The sequence below is a fragment of the Pelmatolapia mariae genome, linkage group LG13 (assembly GCF_036321145.2).
Source record: "Pelmatolapia mariae isolate MD_Pm_ZW linkage group LG13, Pm_UMD_F_2, whole genome shotgun sequence".
In the NCBI taxonomy this organism is placed as follows: domain Eukaryota; kingdom Metazoa; phylum Chordata; class Actinopteri; order Cichliformes; family Cichlidae; genus Pelmatolapia; species Pelmatolapia mariae.
This window is the reverse complement of record NC_086238.1, coordinates 13414775-13434248: the sequence shown is the minus strand read 5'-3', so window position 1 is coordinate 13434248 and position 19474 is coordinate 13414775. Positions and strand designations below refer to the sequence as shown.

At 37.7% G+C, this 19474-nt stretch overlaps 1 protein-coding gene across 1 annotated transcript in view; it reads left to right on the top strand.

Moving 5' to 3' along the window:
* The window catches only part of eys (eyes shut homolog), a 159382-nt gene that overhangs the window by 120962 nt on the left and 18946 nt on the right, over window positions 1-19474 (top strand). Inside the window, exons 42-43 of the mRNA XM_063491468.1 lie at window positions 3389-3497; window positions 8962-9185. Coding sequence (XP_063347538.1) covers window positions 3389-3497; window positions 8962-9185 — 333 coding nt within the window. The remainder of the gene's footprint in view (window positions 1-3388; window positions 3498-8961; window positions 9186-19474) is intronic.

The following is a 19474-nucleotide window of genomic DNA, read 5'->3' as shown; positions in this document are numbered from 1 at the left end:
GTCTATCCTATTAATGGGTACATAACCCCTTTGCAGTTTGTAAAAGCAATTACCAAACAGCTACACTACAAGTGAACACTTCCCTGCTGGGTATTAATCCTTTGGAGAGTAATAGAGAAAAATGTATTTGGGGAAATGCCATGCCATATGTGCGCTTGTTTCAAAAGTATCTGATTTAATAAGGGCCATTTTTGTTTTTGAAACCACGTCCTTTTTTTTTCACAGCAAGGTATGTATATCAATTACACACTATTCAGAGTTGTATTGACAAGTCCTCCCATGAAAGATTCAGCAGCAGCCCTGCCTGCTCACTTGGAGTTTCTTTTGTGAAGCTTCACAATAACACGAGTGTTGCTGTGTGCTGTCTAATTGTATTGCTGGAGATATAATGATAGAACACAGGCTACCCAAATTAATTGAGGCTTGCCAGTCACAGCACAAATTATGCAGCAAATGCTGCAGTGCTGCGTGTGTGAAAGTCACTGCACCAGAGCCAGCCATTACAGTCAGTGTAGGTGTAGTTTATGATCTGATACAGAGTATGTTGCACTTATGGAAAAAAAAAAACCCAACAACAACAAACAGACCCCTTTGGATATCTTGTGCAATAGGTGCAGTGGCGTGATATGACATTTCATGATTTGTAACCATATGGAAGGTTATTTTCAGTTACATCTGATGCAGCGCCGCAACCTGTTGTGCTAATAAGAATATCAAAGTAACAGTTGGTACTTGTCTTCTTTGTGTGTGTGAGCCAGCTACAGCTCACTGATAATAAACTCTACTGAGCGTAGTCTCCATTTGCAGAACTAACAGACACTTAAATCAATCAAATGACTCACAAATGATAAATTCACAACTTACATGTTACACATTATGATTTGCTCTTTGTAAGAATCAGAAATATGGCTAGAATAACAAGCCTTTTTTGTGCCTTTTTTTCCCCAGACACTAAAAACTGTTGCAAGGGCACCGTGCAGTGCATGATGTTTTACTGCCATCTGTTGCCAATACTTTCAGATGTTTAATGCAAAAGTAATATTTTAATGATTATCCTCCTTTATTATTAGTTGTCTGCAGGGGACTGTGAAGAGGGAATGTTCTTATTGGATTGTAGAGACAAACACCCACCTTCAGGTTTAACAAATACCTCTGTGTAAAGGTGCAGTCCTGAAAATATTTGCAAGGTCCCTTAACATTCCAGGTAATATTTCAGTGGTGATCCTCCGGAAAGTTGCTGTAATGCAGTTGCCCTTAATTAGTCACACACCAGACGCAGTCTAAATGAGGATGTTAGAGATGACAAATCACTCATGATTAGAACATTAGCCAGATGAACAAATGCATAAATGATGATTGAGTTAGGAAAATGATCACAGCCATATTGTGGTGTGGTCTGTCTTTGGAGAAATATTTATCCGTCTCTGTTTGTTTACCTCAAACTGGAACTTTGCTGCGTGGGTCCTGTGAGACCCAGAAATGAATGGTGCACAAGGGGCCCAATAAGAAATCACAGTTTCTTCCCTACATTAGAGAAAACCACTGCTTCTTTTCCTTCTTATTCATTCATATGTTTGTTTGTTTGGTTTTGGGCTTCTGTGTGTATGTGTGTGGCGATTATAATGTGGAGCTGTAGGCCATATTTCTAGCTATCTACACCACATAAAGTAGTTGTACTCATTTTTTAAAAATATATAAATAGTCAGGTTTTCCTTAAAGCAAGACCATTGTAAATTAGCTTGCTGGAATATTAAATGTGCTCATAAGAACTCATCAAGTAACATCATCCCGTTTGCTTTGTGCGCATGCTTTCCATATCTCCCAGGGACAGTTTTTGTAGCATTAGTAGCCCGAATAAAAGCTACTGTGGTAAGCACCAAAATATTCATCAAGCGCCCTCAGCAATAGAGGTTGTAATGATATTGTGATGTTTCATACCTCGCAAAATGGTCCATTTTTGTTGCACAAAGATAAGGATTGATATATCGCACAACTCTATCCCTTTCATTAGGATCCAAGGAACAGCGGGGCAATATCCCAATGTAAGAGAGTGAGCTCACTGGAACACACTGAGCACCACCAGGATGTTAATGGATGTCTTTTGTGGACATTAGGTTGCCTTTCACATTTGCCAACGTAAATGTGCCTTAATTTATCAGCGAGCGTGTACAAAACGGCTCTTATGATTTCCACACCTGTAATTAGTCCTACCTGAAGTTGAGTATGATTGCCGCAGGGAGGTGTCCTGGAAGGCTGTTTCAAATTAGCAGGAGGGCGATTGCTCTGATTGTTTCCATCTGGCTATTAAAGCAGACGTTTGAGGGTTGTTCCTCATCAGTCATCATTGGTACAATCAAAAAGAATGGCCAAATAAGTTACGCAGAAATCGTAGTTGTGTGGCGTGTTTACGGGCTGGTGGCAAAGAAACCCACAGTACACAAAGTGCATCACGCATTGCCGTGTTTACGTGTGTGGCGGAGAGCGTACAACCTTTTGCATAATGTTGAGCCTTTTAAAGTGGCTTCTATTGTGTACTGCCAGCATAAGGCCGGTGATGAATTGGGGAGAGGGGATCACTTGACTTTGCCAGAGCTGGAATATGACACAAGTAGACCATCTACTTAACATTACGGCTGCAACATTAATGACTACTACAATTGTATATTTCCCCAGAGAGACGCTGAGGGTCAAATGATAAAATTATCTTCCTTCTCATTAAGTTTGTAATGTATATCTAGTTTGTGCCCTTGTTTTTATCATTAATTAATCCTGAATGACATAATGAGCACTCATACCCATAATCATGTTTCTTGGCCTATTGTTATCATTGTTATCAGTAGTAGTAGTGGTAGAAAATAATAGAAATTGTTATTAAAACTGGTATTTATGTCACAGATCATGTACCTGGTTATGATTGGTGATCTCACTCTGTGGGTTTTCTTTAGGCACTCCATAGGCACTGTTGCATTATTGTGTCCATTTCAATTTGGCTGAGAAACACAGCTACTTACAGAAAATAAAAAGCACTGCAGCACTGAGCCAAAACCTGTTTCTGGCCTTCTTATTTAAATCCAAAACTGGGGAAAACATTGCCTGTTTTTTCTTGTCTCTCCTGGGTTTAGGGTGAGAGCTTGTGATACAAACGGACCATTACTTCAGACCCAGTGTGCCAGTGCATAAAGTGTCTTATAAAAAGATGTGTAATGTATATCTAGAAAGTTTATGGAATATTCTCCATGGTCACATTAGGAGCTTCACTGCTGTCTGCTCTGTTTGTTTCTCCATCAGAGCCTTTTCCACACTTTGCTGGCGTTATTGTGAGTATCAGACATAGCAGGGAGAGGGCTTCCTAACTTACCCCTGGTTTCTGTGTCTTCTCTTTTAACAGATACAATCTGCCTGTTGGCAAACAAGGAGGGCCGTGTATGATTGAAATAGCTGCAGATAATGGCACGGCTCAGCATCTCGAGGAGTACGTCTCACACCCTATGTCACAGGTATCCTGACCTCTCTGCACTCAAATCCACCCTTTGTACAACCATCATCTCTGTACAACCATCTCATTTCAAACACATAATTATCTCTCAGTTATCTTATTCCTTTTACAACACAGTTTGCCTTAAAAACATTGAAATGTTGGTACAGCAGTAATATCATCGCCTGTGTATCCCGATATTCTTGAGTAAATAATAATAATTAAAGAAATATGCATGTATTTCCATCGAGAGCCATTCCAGTATTTAAATGCTGCTCTAATAATGAATGCCACAAAGCCATCAGTGGCTTTTAGTTTTTGTAGTAGGGTTGTTTGTCAAAGTATTTGCTTATATAAAGGCTGCATTGTTATCTAAAATTTCTGAAATCTGCTAAATGTCATTGTGACAATTATGAAGTAAAACGGTATAAATGCAGCATTAATGTTAAAGAGCAACACAGGAAATATGCCCTGGCATTTATGTCATATAGACAGATGATGTTTACTGGCAATTTTCTTTTCCCTGACATCCCTGCATTTTTTCCCACAACCCTATACATTTGGCACCCCCACAGTGCCAACAGACTCGCCACATTCAAATGAACAACTTATAGAACTCGTGACAGCAGGGCCATCAGTAGATTGACTGTATGTTGTTGTGTGCTGCCAAAGCCCATTGCTTTATGAATACAAAACAGGCTTCCATTTAGAAAAAAGTGCATCTTTTATCAGTATTATCTATAGATAATCACAATTGGCAAACGTGTAAGCCACATCAAGCTTGTTCTATTGTTAATCACAGGCTGGTCTTTTTTTTCTGGCTCATTAATTTGATTAACAACACCTATATTTGTTATTAATTAATAATTTTGCTTTCACATTCAAATATGCAGAGAGAGTCTCAACCTTCCCACTGGCCCAACATGCCTCCCACTCCTCAGTGTGATTTATGGTCTTCTAATTTGAGATGCCAACATGTTTCTTTGTTCCTCATTCATTACACGAGCACTATCTTTGCTACAATTAGACATCACAGTGCTAAACTTTTTCTTGTATTGTCAGGTTTAAAGATGAAGTGAATGAGTGCGTTTCTAAAAATAAAAAAATACTACTTACACTTACATGCTGTGTATATTTGTGGATAAACAATACCAGTAAAAAGCTACTTGTAGTGTCTTGTATCAAATGAAGATCTTAAAAAATCTCTTGGAAACAAATATGTGCTTTAGTTATTTCTGTGTTGTATTTGTGTTGGCTTTATCTGACACTGTCAGCCAAGAGAAGAAGTGAGTGGGCTCAAAACTAAAGCCAGCTGTAGACTTCAGAGAGAGATAGCTGCTGTCACTTTCCAGTCTAGACTGCCGAGGCTAATCAGACAGCTTAGCAGATGTTGGTGAAGCAATATTGCCATCTATTTCACTGTTAGTATATGTCAAATTAGAAGTATCTTGATTTCTCAGTAAACACTGTTATCTAGTTACTCAGGGCTGTGGCAAAGTGGCAGGCTGTAGTTTTTATTTTGGATTAGTTTCTTTTTAATTAGTACAAAGACAGGATACACCCAACTATAGAGCTGCTGTGTCAGGGTTCACAGCAGGCTTGCTGCTCTACTGGTGTATGAGACCAGATTGCATTCAATGTCCAGTAGCCGGTGCTGTAGGGGTATAATTACTCATAGATAAAGGGAATGAAGGTATACATGTAGATATATAAATACTAATAATATGGCAATCTTAAAATAATGTGGTGAAATGTAGGTGTTATTGCAGTACATTAAAGTGCTTAATAAGCAACATCAGTTAGTATAGGAAAAGTAAGTTACAAGTAAGTTACCTCAGTCTGGCTTGTTGCACTTTTCATGTTTACATTCTGTACTGGTTATAGTTTTGTATTCCGTGTATAGAAAGCTTTATTCTGGTTATATTTTTTATAGCTGTTGGTTTTGTCTGTCTTCTTGTTTTTGACATTTTGTTATATGTATTTATATTTACATTTTCTTGACATTTTTGATTCATGTTAAACTAGACAGCACCACGTAGACCTAAGGGCAATGATAACTGCGCATACTTCCATATACTTAATCACAGTTAGGCTCGCAGAAGTTGTAGTGAAACCTCTGTGACAATTTAGACTGAAGGCCAGTATTTTCTTCATCAGACAAAGGAAACAATCAAATTTTTTTGAAGAGTTAAATGAACATATCTATTTTCTGGCTTTGAAATATTACCTCTACTTATTCACACTCTATCCCATATTTACTAAGCAGAGCAAATTGGCTTTAAGCCGCAATCAGAAAAAGTGCAGATTGGAGTAGCAATTTAAGCCAGCGAGTCAAACGAACAATTGCCAAATTTCTGAAAACAAAAGCACTTAGTTGATTCCAGTAATGATCAAAACAATTTACCAAGGGCAGTACAAATTAGCATAGGGTCACAGACATGCATGAGTAACCTGCCGTCAGCACAAATACAATTACTTTTAATCTGACAGACATAATATACGCATATGTTTTAAGGTGTTTGTGTACAACTTCTGATAAATACTACAAACAACCTTCTCAATAAAGGGTCATTTGTAGTACCATAGGTAGTAGGATCGGTGTGCGTGTGTGCGCGTGTGTGTGTGTGTGCGCGCGCTCTCCATGGTCCTGAATTGTGGAGGGGAAAAAAGAAGAAATAACTTGAAAATTCAATCTGAAGATTTCATGTGTGTCATGAAATATTTGTTGGTGCGAGGGATGCCATGAGGCCCTATGACATTTGTAAAAGTAAGAGTCAGATCTTGTTTGACCCCTTAAAAAGAACGAGAGGGAGAAAATGAAATGAAGGTTTGGAAGCAGTGGGCTCGGTGTGAATTCTGTTTGGAGGTTTTAGGTCTTCCTTGATTTTTTTTCCAGTGTGTTTTTCTTTTAATATATATATATATATATATAATAATAATGTATCTGTAGCAATCTATAAGCTGTGATAATGTCCCCCTACTGCCAATCAAAAAAAAAACACATGTAGCCCTTTTGACACACCCTCTCTTTTCTTGTTATAGCAGCAACTAGTGAAACCATGCAAAGTGTTAAAAGACAGAAATATTGTTTCTTTATTAGATAATGGTGCAATTACTAAAGCATTTAAAATAATCTCCTTGCCAAATGCTGTGGTCCGAAAGGGAAACACCTTCAAATATATATTCAATAAGGCTATCCACAAATAAAACACGGTCTTGCCTTTTAAACTTTTCACTATGCATCTTGAGTAAATCCACACAGTATGTTTTTTTTCCTTGCCCAAAGATGGTTTGCACTAGCCCAAAGGCATAGTTAACCTCGCCCCAAGGTTTTTGTCTGTTTTTATTGTGGCCAAGTTTTACTCATCTAAACTGGCCTTACATGTGCATAAGAAGAATATGAAACAGATTCCACACTGCCTAGCGCTGCCTTCAAATAAAATTCGAAAATGAGCACACTGCTCGTGTGAAAGCAGTGCTGTGAGTCCTCTTACAAAGTCATGAATTTTACATTAGTGGGGCTTTTCAAATGGACTCTTCTCATAAACATGATAAACATGCTTTAAGGCACCATAAAGTCATACATTATCATCGGCCCATCATCATCACACAGCTACAGTGAACAACATACAAGTACAGTTTAGCATGTTTTAAAAGTATCCATCACCCGCTGCTTGTTTTATTTGAATCCTAAGCTTTTTTAAAGATTCAAGGTCCTTAAAAGTGTGACTTCATTGCACATACATTCACAGGAACCCTGTCATGCATGTCTCTTTATAGGCTTTTAAATCTGCAGCGGTTATGTCATTTAAAGCTTGTATTGAGCCGACATCCTAAATGATAATGTGGTCTAACACTTAAGTGTCCCTTCACTGAACACCTCCACTTCAGCTGTCCAACACTTCCTCTGATGCCAGCACGCAGTTATGACAAGTGCCAAGGATGTATAAATTCTGACATGACTGATGTGATTTTGTAATGGCAGAGACGAAACTGGAAACAGTAATATTCAGTGTACTTTGAGATCTTCATACTGTTAACATACAGTATATTACATGACAAGGTTGCATTTTATCACTATACCATAACAAAACATATGTAAAGTGGCAAATGAGCTTTTTTAATCTCGTAGTTAACATCCAGTGTCCATAATTTTTACACGATATGGTACAAGTGACTCAGAAATGTTCATGTCAACACATTTCTCTTTTATTATAGTTTGTTTTGTTTTATTACCCATAAGACCTTAGAGTAAACCACAGGAACAGTTAAAATCTTTTTGTGCTCATTGCCTAGGACAGAACTTGAAATCTTCTGTAGGTTGAAGAGAAATAACAAAATGTAAAGGAAGGAAATTTATACAGTACGATGGAATAAAATATAGGCACTTTTATGCTTATGTGATGTACTCGTTTGTAGCATTTTTGCAGACACAGCTGCAGTTGTTAAGTTGACTGTTACAAAAGAATAAGTTACAGGTTCACACAATTTATCTATATTAGCCAAATGTTACCCAATTACTGCACATCAAAGGAACCTACCAGTGTTTTTTTGTTTTTTTTAATGATCATTATCTCCAGATATGTGACATCCAAAGAACTGAAAAAGAAAACATTACTTGGTGCTCATATTTCTCTAAACTTAAGAACGCATTAATTTTGATGGTTAGTCTCACATTAAACATGGAATACATTAAATGCCCAGAATTCTCACTTCCCTTGCACCCACTGTTTTTTCCACACGCCATCCATTCCCTTTACTTACCCATTAACTTCACAACTGGAGGATAAGTTTTAACATAACAGTTAAAAAAAGGCACAACATTTAAAAAAACAAAAAAACATGGGGTCTAGTGTAATAATGTAACAGATAGTGTACCTTAATAACAAGAATATAAGTTACAGTCTAGGTGATACTAATACCACATTACACCAGAGGGTAACAGTAGCTGAGTCTGTTATCCTTCTTCTTCATCTCAGGATACATTAAGGTCCTAATAATGTAATAGCAGTAATAATTTCACACACACACACACTGTGTTTTCATATCTTTGTGGGGACATCTAATTGACATAATGCTTTCCCTAGCCGCTTACCCTAACCATCAAAAATGAATGCTTAATTCTAACCGTACCCAATTATAACCCGACACTAAAACCACATTTTGAGTCTGAAAAATGCCTTCAAACTCGTGGGGGCTGGGATTTTGTCTCCATGAGGGGTGTTGGACCCCACGAGCATAGTAAACTTCCAATTTTTGGTCCCCATGAAGATGTTAATACCTGTCCACACACAAACACGCGCACACACACACACACACACACACACACACACACACACACACAAACATACATTTTAACAAACTGGGGTTTTTTCCTGAAGTACCTGAAGGGACATGTCTTATAGGAACCAGTGTGATTTAATAATATATACTGCTGATCACTTATGTGTGTTAATTATTTATTTATTTATTTATTTATTTTACAGGGGACCTTTGGACCCATATTTCTTGGGGATGTTTCATCTCAGTGGGACATGCATGACAAGAGTGAAAAAGCAGAGAAGAGATTCATTGGTTGTATCAGAGAACTTCAGGTCAACTCAAAGGAGATTTACCTGATGGGTGAGGCAGTTAGAGGGAGAAATATCAAGAACTGCGACCCTCCTGTCTGCCAGCACTTTCCTTGTCGTAATGGAGGAACTTGTATCAGGTAACGGGTCACTTTTTACCCTATTAAAGTTTACTTAATTATCTTTAAACCTGAAAGGCACAAAGAATATAGGAAATCCAACTGTCCTTCTTTATGGAGTAATAATACATTGGACTCAGTTACTTGACGTGAACTGCACCAGATTTGTATAGAAGACTGAAATTGCCAGAATCAAAAACCAAGAAAAAAAGAAAATAAATAAATCAGTATATAAATTAGAATGTCATTAAATGCATAACTTGAATGTATCACATAAAATAATGTAATTGAAACCAATGTTGGTATTTATGTAAATATGGCTATGCACTAACCAATTCTTAATGCAAAACTCATCAGTTGTCAGGCTCATCATATCAGCATTGGACTAATTCCAGTGTGGGCGTACTGGAGGGCAGCTGTGCTCTATGGAAAATTGGCTTGTGCCGTGGTATCAGTGCAAAAACAACAAACAAACAAACCAAAAAAAATTGTAACTTGATTTTTTGTTTTATTAAGTGAGAAAAATATTTGGCAATTTCTATGATAAACTGTCATCACACGACAGACATTTTTGTCTAGTTTTGATCTAAATTAGCAATTTCTGCTCTTTCTTGTTTTGTAGCCACAATGATGCGCGTTATGAATCATTCAAATGTCTGTAATGACGTCTGGAGCAGGCGGGTCAAGAACACTTCATAATGCTGTCTTTCTGCAGTAAACAAAATAATTTCAATTTAACCATAAACAAACATACAAAGGCTGTAGCTTAGCAAGCTGATTTTTTTCTTCTTCTTTTAATGGATGATGGCCTTCTCAGAAAGCTTGTACCAAAACACTGATTGCACTATGAACAACACAAAGAAAGGGGGTTCAGGTGAAAAAGAAACTGCTGGCTTTATTATATTGCTTTCATTCAGCTTTCCCATGTCATGGATTCAAAAAGGTGCTGGGAACATTCCTCGGAGGTTTTGGTCCATATCTTTATGATAGCATCACACAGTTGCTGCAGATTTGTTGGCAGCACATCCATGATGCCAATCTGCTATTCTGCTTCCCTAAGAATCTCTATTGAATCAAAATCTGTTGACTGTGGAGGCCATTTGGGTACAGTGAACCCATTGTCATGTCCAAGAAAGCAGTTTGAGCTTTGCGACATGGCAGATTATCCTGCTTGAAGCAGCAATCAGAAGATGAGTACACTGTGGTCACAAATTGATGGGCATGGTCAGCAATAATACTCAGGTAGGCTGTAACATTTAAAAGATGTTTACCTGGGGCCCAGGTATGTCAAGAAAAAAACCCTTACGTCATTAAACCACCAGCAGCAGCAGCCTGAATCATTAATTCAAAGCAGGATGGATCTGATTAACATGTTTTTATGTTATATACCCCGCATTTTGACCCTACCATCTAAATGTCACAACAGAAATTCAAGACTCAACTGAACAGGGAAGGTTTATCCAATTTGCGACTATCAAATTTTGATGATGCAGTGTGAAATAGCTTCAGTTTCCTCTTCTTAGCTGAGACGAGTGGCATCCTGTGTGGTTTTCTGCTGTTGTAGCCCATCTGCTTCAAGGTTTGATGTGCTTTCAGAGATGCTCTTCTGCATGCATTGGCCATAATTAGTGGGAGGATTTTTGAGTTACTGTTGCCTTCCTGTCAGCTCAAAACAGTCTGACCGTATTCCTCTGATCTCTGGCATCAACAAGGCATTTCCCCCCTGAGAACTCCCACTCACTGAATGTTTTCTTTTTTTCAGATCATCCATTCTCTGTAAACCTTAGAGATGGCCGTGTGGGCAAATCCCAGTAGATTAGGACTTTCTAAAATACTCAGGCTTGCCTGGCTGGCACCAACAACCATGCCAGGTTCAAAGTCACTTAAATCACCTTTCTTTGCTATTCTGATGCCGGTTTGAACTGCAGCAGCTCGTCTTGACCGTGTCAACGTGTCTAAATGCTCTGAGTTTCTCCCACGGAATTGGATGATTTGTGTTAATGAGCATTTGAACAGGTTTGCCTAATGAAGTGCTTCTCAGTGAATGTTTACTTCATAATTAGATCCCTTAAATCACTTTTCTTTTAAATTAGCAACATATTCACATTACATCCACATTATAGGTGGGTTGTTTTGTCCAAGCAATGTTTTTGTACACATACTCTTGGGTGTCTTTCTCCAGCACAGTATAATATGTGAAAAGAGCAAGCCAAGGATCAGTCAACCAAGTCTATGACTTATGGATGAGGCCATGATGTCCAGACTTTTACTTCCTCTAAAGCTTCAATAAAAACACTGGACCCACAGTTCTTGTGATGCAGCTCTTGTTATGCTCTTCCTGTGTGGTAAATGTCTACATCTCTACATCATCCCAGAGTCTGTAACATTTGTTTTATTAAGAATTTCAAAATTTGAACTTATGAGTATTCTGCCTCAGGTCTCAAATCTCCTGAAATAACATGTTCTTGCTCTGAGAAGTCAATGTAAAACACAGGACAGCAAATAACAGGAAGTGCTGCTGCTTGAGTTCCTGCCATGTGATTGTTTGATTAGATATTTGCATATTTTGCATTGACAGCCAGTTGAACAGGTGCACCGCACAAATTGGCCAGTGAGTGTGTGTTGGTTTGTTTAGAGCTGTGATTTCTTCTAAGGGAAATGGATCCATTTGTCTCAGGTGTACTATTTAGCCTATCTTTGAGCTTATTGTTTTGGGTTTTACGAGCCAAGACTTTAAATCTGACTTTATTGGTGTCATCAGTGCAGTCAGCTGTTTTCAGCTAAAAGGCTCTAAAATCTTATTTTTCATTGTCTGTCAAATATCATGACAAGAGGTATCAACCAGCAGGTAAACATACATTTAGTGGATGAAGGGAGTTATTTCTCCTGGGAAATGATGAAGTCAAATGAGAGAGAAAAGAAAAGAGATATTGGATTTGAATTCATCAGGTCATCAGAATGTGTCGCAAATGAAATACAGCATAACATCTGCTGGATGTGTGATCTTCTGTCATCTTGAAAGGAGGCTGGAAAGATGACACATGGGTGTTGTTTACAGCTTCAAATTAAAATCTCCCTAAAAGAGTAAGGTAGCCATGGCCAGTTAATTTTCACTTTTTCATGTCAATTTTCTCTTGTCCACTAAAGGCAATCGCTACGCCAAAGTTAGTCCTGCATACTGAGGCAAATATGCAAAGATCTGCTCTTCCTTTATCTTTATCTACTGCAGCTCATCAGACTGCTATCAGCCCCCACTTACCAGCCATTTTGCCTGTCTTTTTAAATATGCATTAACTACACATGATGCTCTTTCACCTTAGGTAATCTAGAAAGTAGTTGCTCTAAATGCCTTCTTCATTGTGTTATGACACTATCAATTAACAGATGCATTTATTCAACAGGAAATGAAAAAGGACACCATGAATATTGGAATATGAATAGCTCCAAGAATACCAATTAAGAGCTGGTGGCATTGGCTTGTCATGTGCGAGAGACTGGGCCTTGCAATTATCTGTGTGATGAATATGCGTTATTGCAGTATCCTCTTGAACCACACAGCATGCAGAGGTCACCAGGAGTTCAGAGAGCTCTGGTCTATGTGGTAGTTGCCCTGAATTGCACTACTGCAACATAATAAGATGAATAAGGACTTTTATCAGAAGTTCAGCTGGGGTGATTTTTACCACTGCCTGCTTTTAATGTGGCTCCTGTTCATTTAGGCAAGTAGAAATATCAATATTAAACCCAAGAGGATAATGGCTCGTGGCTGCTGTGTGATACATACACATTAACCAGCCAGGCAATCAGCACCTGAAAACTGTGTCCTTTTTATCTTCAGTGCCAGCCCTGCGATGGTTGATATCTGTGTCGTTTATAAATCTCGGCTGCAGGTCACACGGGCAGATGTTATTAGACCGAGTGTCAATGCAGTTTATTTTCAAGACATATACACGCATATAATCCTATTTTCAAAAAGGTTAGAAGACAGTGTAAAGTGTAAATATATACAGAATGCATGGATTTGCAAGTCATTTTAATACTTTGCTTTATTGATAACAGCATAAGAAAAACATTCTGTTTATATTTCAGCTGTTGCTTGCCGATATTATACAGAGACTTCTACCACACAATTGTGTCATTGGCTTCCAGCTTTGCATACAGAGACTTCTTTAGATTCCGTAATTTATTTAATGATATTATGCACCTTGCATAATTAAATGGCCACATTAATTGTGCACACAAACAATATTCTTAAATTGTTGAACTGTTCGCCCACACTGTGTTTTACAGCACCCTGAACCCATCTCCATAGTTACTTCTGAAAGCCTCTCTGGGATCCTCTGTTTATACCCATTTATTGTTTAATTAGAGGAAAATGCGTAGACCTGATTTCATACAGTTAGATAATAAGTCAAAAGGCATCATGATGATTAGATAGTTTTTTAAATAAGTGTCTTGTCCCTGGACACTCTTCTCCCTGACTGTGAGTGTCCTGCTGGGGTGCTGATGCTGATGGCATCCCAGTATGCCTCTCTCTGTGCGTGCGCTGAACCTTTTGAGTGAGCAGTTGGCAGCACCTGAGGGAGTCTGTGGTTAGGCTGCGAGCATTAGGAACTGATGTTTACTCTGCCCAGAGAGGTCCTATTTTGTCTTTTTGAGCTTATAGCTAGGCCTTGTTTGTCACATGAGCAAAATTGGATTTCAAGGCCTTTGGAAAGTAATACGGCAAATTATTTTCTTTATAAAATGACAGCTTTTATACTGCTTTTGTAACCATAACACAGGATTTTATCTTTCTGTCTTTGTCTAATTTAAAATTTGCACAATGATCTCAAACAAGTAAGTGGGGCAGATAGCATGACAGGAAAAAAATAAAAAATCAGTTAGGGGACAAAGATTTTTTTTCTCAGCCCTTTAAGCTTATTATCCAACATGTCAAGCTACTTCTTTAAGTCCATATATCAAACCGGTAAAGTACAGTTGATGAGAGCTCTAACAAGGATGAAAATGACCCCAAAACCTAAAACTTTGAGCTATAAAACTAAAGCTGAATTAGATGAAAGATACTGAAATCCTGAAGGTAACTGCTGAGTTAGAAAATGAGTCTCTGTGAGCCTCTAACTCTGACGAACACGTTTCTAATAAAAGCATTTCTGATTTATTGTTAATGGAAACTTATTGATTGCAGCTGCTTTAGTGTATTCGTCATGGAGTGTGATTGTGTGATCTTCTCAGGGAAGTAAAAGAAAACGAGCTGATGGTCTACAAGGATAACATGAATAGAGCACATTATATTTATGCTCAGAGGAGAATTTGTGCTAATTGGTTGAAGTAGAGATGGTGCTTTGCTGATTCTGTGGTGGCTGTGCTTTGGTAGCACTCAGTCCTCCTCATAAGTTCACTTCCTGCAAGTGTTCTTCACAAAGAAAGTGAAACTAATTTTACCTTAATCAGACCTCCAGCTACGCTTGTTTCAAAGTATCTATAAAATAACTCAAGGTCCAAGAAACAATTATTCCACTTCAACATAAGAAGCAAACATAGTTACCATTCTGAGCACAGTTGTGGTCTCAGAAGAATATTTCCAAAGAAAGCTCGCTCATTACAGACTTTATTGCATTTGCATCTTTGAATTTTGGAGGACGAGTGCGTTCAAAACAACTCTGTGAAGATTTTTTTTTGTTAACTTTAATTTTTATATTGGTTTTTTTTTTGCACTAGTACACATGTTTAAAATAAGTATAACCTTGACATATTTAGAAGTAACAAATAATGATAATAGGTAAATGGAAGCAAGTTGCACACAACTCAATATGAAAGGAAAATGGCATTCAGCATTTAAATTTCCTGTGAGATCTGTTTTTTTTATCATTATCATTATTTTGACTCTAAATAAAGTATAATGAAATACAATAGAGATTTTACCATGACATCTGTATCTCTCTATTGGTCTTACTAAATTCATTAATTAAGACTAAAACGGTAATGTGTTAATCAGTCTCTCAGTACTTTTTTAACACCCCCATCTAATGCTTCCCGCTGAAGATGTAAATCTTTTAAAAGGAGCCACATTTTAAATGTAGGTTAATTCTTCTTAAAGGCTAACAGATTTCCTGAAACAGCTGTGCGCTGTCACTCAAGCAGCAATAAATCTTGCATTTGCTGAGCGCTAACATGAGTTGTGGACAGATTTGATGCTCGATTGGCCTAAATATTGACTAAAATATTGATTTACTATTGACTTCAAGTAATCTGCAGCGGTCATGTTCATTGCATTTAACTACCCTGAAAACACCAGTTCAGTGACGCTGGTCTTTCATGTGCGTGATAAAAACAGCTCAGTGAAAAAGGTTTCGGTACGCTTTGTTGGCAGAAATAAAATAATGTATGGCGATATTTTTTTAAAAATTAGGATTGGCAGTTGTGCTATGTTTAATAATGAAACAATTGAAGATTCTTAACATCAAGTATTGTTTTTGACGACTACCTCCTAGCCACAGTGTTTCTGGTTAGCCGGAATTCAAAATTGCAATGTTTTGAAGTTTGTTTATACCAGACTTCTCAGCAGAGTCAGTCAGTAGGAATGGTTATTTGTTAGCTCGGGCTGGCTTGCAGGACTTTGTGAATGCTTCCTCAATGTGTTCCTGCCATGGAGAAAATAATGTCTCCTGTAGAAATTTAGCAAGGAGAACAGCCAAGAATTACAGCTGTCATGGATGATGAGCTCAAAAAGACAGTGGAAAAATGCTGTCAGAGAAAATGATTGTATCGCTTTAAGAGCCTGACAGTGTGAGTGTGTGACTGATAGGCACAGGATACACAAATGTGAGTTTTACATGATGAGGACTTGCTTCACTTTGGGTTAATGTTACCTCTTGAAAACTTTCCAACAACTCAACAGGATAAGTGCAACATGTTTCATCTCCTAAAAAGTGTTTTCCTCAAACTCTCTTAGAAAGAAGGTAGCTTTACCAACATGCTCATGTCCTTGCAAAATAATAATGATGACAAAATGTGTTGGTTACTTTTTGGTTGTTACAGGCTAGAAATGTAGTTATTTCACCTTTCATATATAGATAGGCCTATTTTTATGCTGTTTCTTCAAAATCCCTGCAAGATTAAACAAAGTTAGGCCATTTACACTGTAAATTTCCAAAAGGCTTTTGATCAATACCATCATCAGACACTTTGTTAGGTCCACCTGTTTAACTGCTCATAAACACAAGCATCTAATCAGCCAATCACATGACATGTTTAAGCATGTTGATATTGTCAAGACAACCTGCTGAAGTTGAAATCGAGCATCATAATGACGAAGTGACTTTGACTTTAGGTGACTTTGAATGTGTCATGGTTTTTAGTGGCAGACAGACTGGTCTGAGTATTTCACATCTACTGGGATGGCTGATATCAGGCTGATAGGAAGGCAACAGTAACTTGCATAACCATTAAGACCACCACACTGGATGTGGTTTTTGCTGCAGAAGCTGTTCTGCTGCGTCTGCACTTTTGGGATGTGGTAGAACAGGAAATTTTTTTATAAAGGATGTTCAACCAACAAATCTAAAGCAACTTTGTGATACTGTCACGTCTATATGGACCAAAACTTCTGAGGAATGTTTCCAGCACCTTCTTGAATCCATACTATTAGAAATTGAGGCGCATAGGAAAGGGAACTCCAACCCATTACTACCAAGGTATATGTAATAATGTTTCCCTAAGTGTATTTTATGTTCAAAATCCCTTGGCCAAAGATAATTAGAAGTCAGCTTACAAAACACTGTGGAAACACAAATATATTGGGTATGTATTTAGTGTATGAAAAGATGACATGTTTGAAATATTTTGGAATGAAAAAAATCCCAGAGGTACTGTACTGAACGTTGCTGTGTAACTAACATTTTACCATGGGAAATATATCCAGCCGGTGCCATGCAGCTCTATACACAAACGTCCTTTTAGTGCAAAGTAAATGTTCATATCAGACATGAGGAGCAAATAAAAGCTGTGTGAAATCTACACTGCATACAGTTACTCTAACATCAACTTAAATGCAATTATTGTCTGTTTGAGGTTAAGATTAAGAGGTTAAGACAGAAAACACTGTGAAATCTGTACAGCAGCATAGTTTTTTTAAATTATCTATTATTTCTTTTATGCACATTTGTGCATGCGTGTGTGCTCCAGATTTTCATTAATTGTCATTTTTTTTGCTTGTTTCAGATATTTTTCTGTGAGTAATACTTTAAATAAAACGTTCGCTTTTTCTTTCTTTAGTGTTCTCCTAAACACTGTATGTTCAGTGAGTTCTTGTTTCCTGTTGCAGTGTCACAGAGCAGCAACAAAACGCTCAAGTTTTTGTCCGTTATCTGTCCACTGTGTGCCGTGGACAAAGATAATACACAAGTTTATCACTCTCAGGTCTTACTACACACAGTTTGTTTAAATCACAGCATCTCTGACACGAATGGTAAATATAAACCTCGGTGTTACTGCTGATCAGATTGGCTGTTTGTCAGTGTAACGGGCTGGGGGTTGATGTGACTTTTATTCACTTATCATTTGAAATATGGGTTTGCATTCGATTTGTCCATAAACTGTGTCATTCTGGGCCGCCCGCTTTATCAGTGCAGCATGGGTCTAAATGCAAACACAGTCTTTGTGCAGTGTAGCTCCTCTCGTATGAGGTGCACTCTCCACACTCTTCTTCTGTGTTTTTATTAAACATTGGAAATTTCTTGCTGGTTAAGGAGTTGGTAAGTTTGCGAAAATGCAGCAATGTCAAGAATAGCTAATTCATGAGACATCACGGCAGTGCGTTCGGTTTTATTAGAGGACAATGTTCCACAAAAATTCTAAGGCTTTTTCATTTTCAGTAAGAGTATAAAGAGTTTTGCAATATAAAATAAGACTTGAATAGATACGCTGGCATATTTCAGAAGTGTGAAGTTTGAACGTGAACATACTTCCAAAAGTGTTACTGAAAAGCACAGTTTTCTGCAGAGTGCAATGTGTTCTAGGTTCGACCATACAAATATTGTCTGATCCCTTGAGAAAAGTTCCTTCATGCTTTATACTGCCTTTCTATATGGATTTATTTCAAGTCTCATCTTTGTATGCATTTCTATGGCAGTATGTTTCAAAAGGCTCTGTGATGGAGACTTAACAAACATCACCCTTCTCTGCCGGCAAGGAAAAGTTTGCAAGGTTGCCTGGAAGAGGTCAGAAAAATATCGAACAGCCTCCTGCTCGCTCAGAAGTCTGAGAATGTCAGGTGAAAGCCGTGTGTAAATTCCACTTCATCACTTGGCGTATAATGGAATTCAAGTTACAGATTAATTGAGTGAGGGAACAGACACTTTCAGATAATTTTCCCACCCACCAACAAACAGAGCATGTGTAGTATAAGTCTGTCCAACTGGCTCTTTACATTCTGGAAAGCAAATGGTCCTTCAATCTATAAATAATATCTGCTAAACCCAGTGGTGCTTTTTATCTTAACAAAGGATGAAGTGAGTTAAATGCTTTCATCCAGAGAGCTGAGGACTTCAGCCTTACTGTAGAAGTGTATTTGCATACAAACAAGCACTTAAAAACAAGCCCTCTGTAAATAACTTACTGAAATCTGAGAAATACATGTGGCTGCACATCTTATTGTTCTAGCTGACAGGAATATCATAAGCTAACCGGTCAATTATTCATCATTTTATCTGGTACTTATTAGATTAAAAATGTATGTCTTCTTTAATTATTTATCCAGCGTGTGTGCTGCAGCGGTAAGGATTCGAATGGCTGGAGATATGGCGTTATGCATTTGTGATTAACATATTCAAATTTATCTGCAAACATTACTACAATTTAGTAATCAGGGTGATTGCCTCTGGCAAATTAGAATAACCTTTTGTCACCCCACACATCAAGTTTTTGATTAGGCCAATTAAAACTCGAGTGTTGCTGCTCTATCTACACTTTACTTTTTTGGAGACAGAAATATCTGCAGCCTGTTTTTGCACAAGTCATTTAACCATTCAAGCTTAATGATGTATCTTCCCTTCATTTACATGGAGTTTGGTAGGTTAAGTCTTTTTTCCTTTATTGCTTTTGAGGATCAAAATTGATCGATAATGAAGGTAAACTTAGGTCGGGCAGAATTTCACGCACAACTGATCCTTCTGTTAATTGTAAGCCGCATTCAGTGATGAAGAATCACTGCTTACCTAAAGACGGCAGCTAATTGTTTTGTGGTCGCTGTTTTATGAGAAAAGAGAAAGTTAAATATTAAATGTATTCTCAGCTAAGCCGCAAAATCC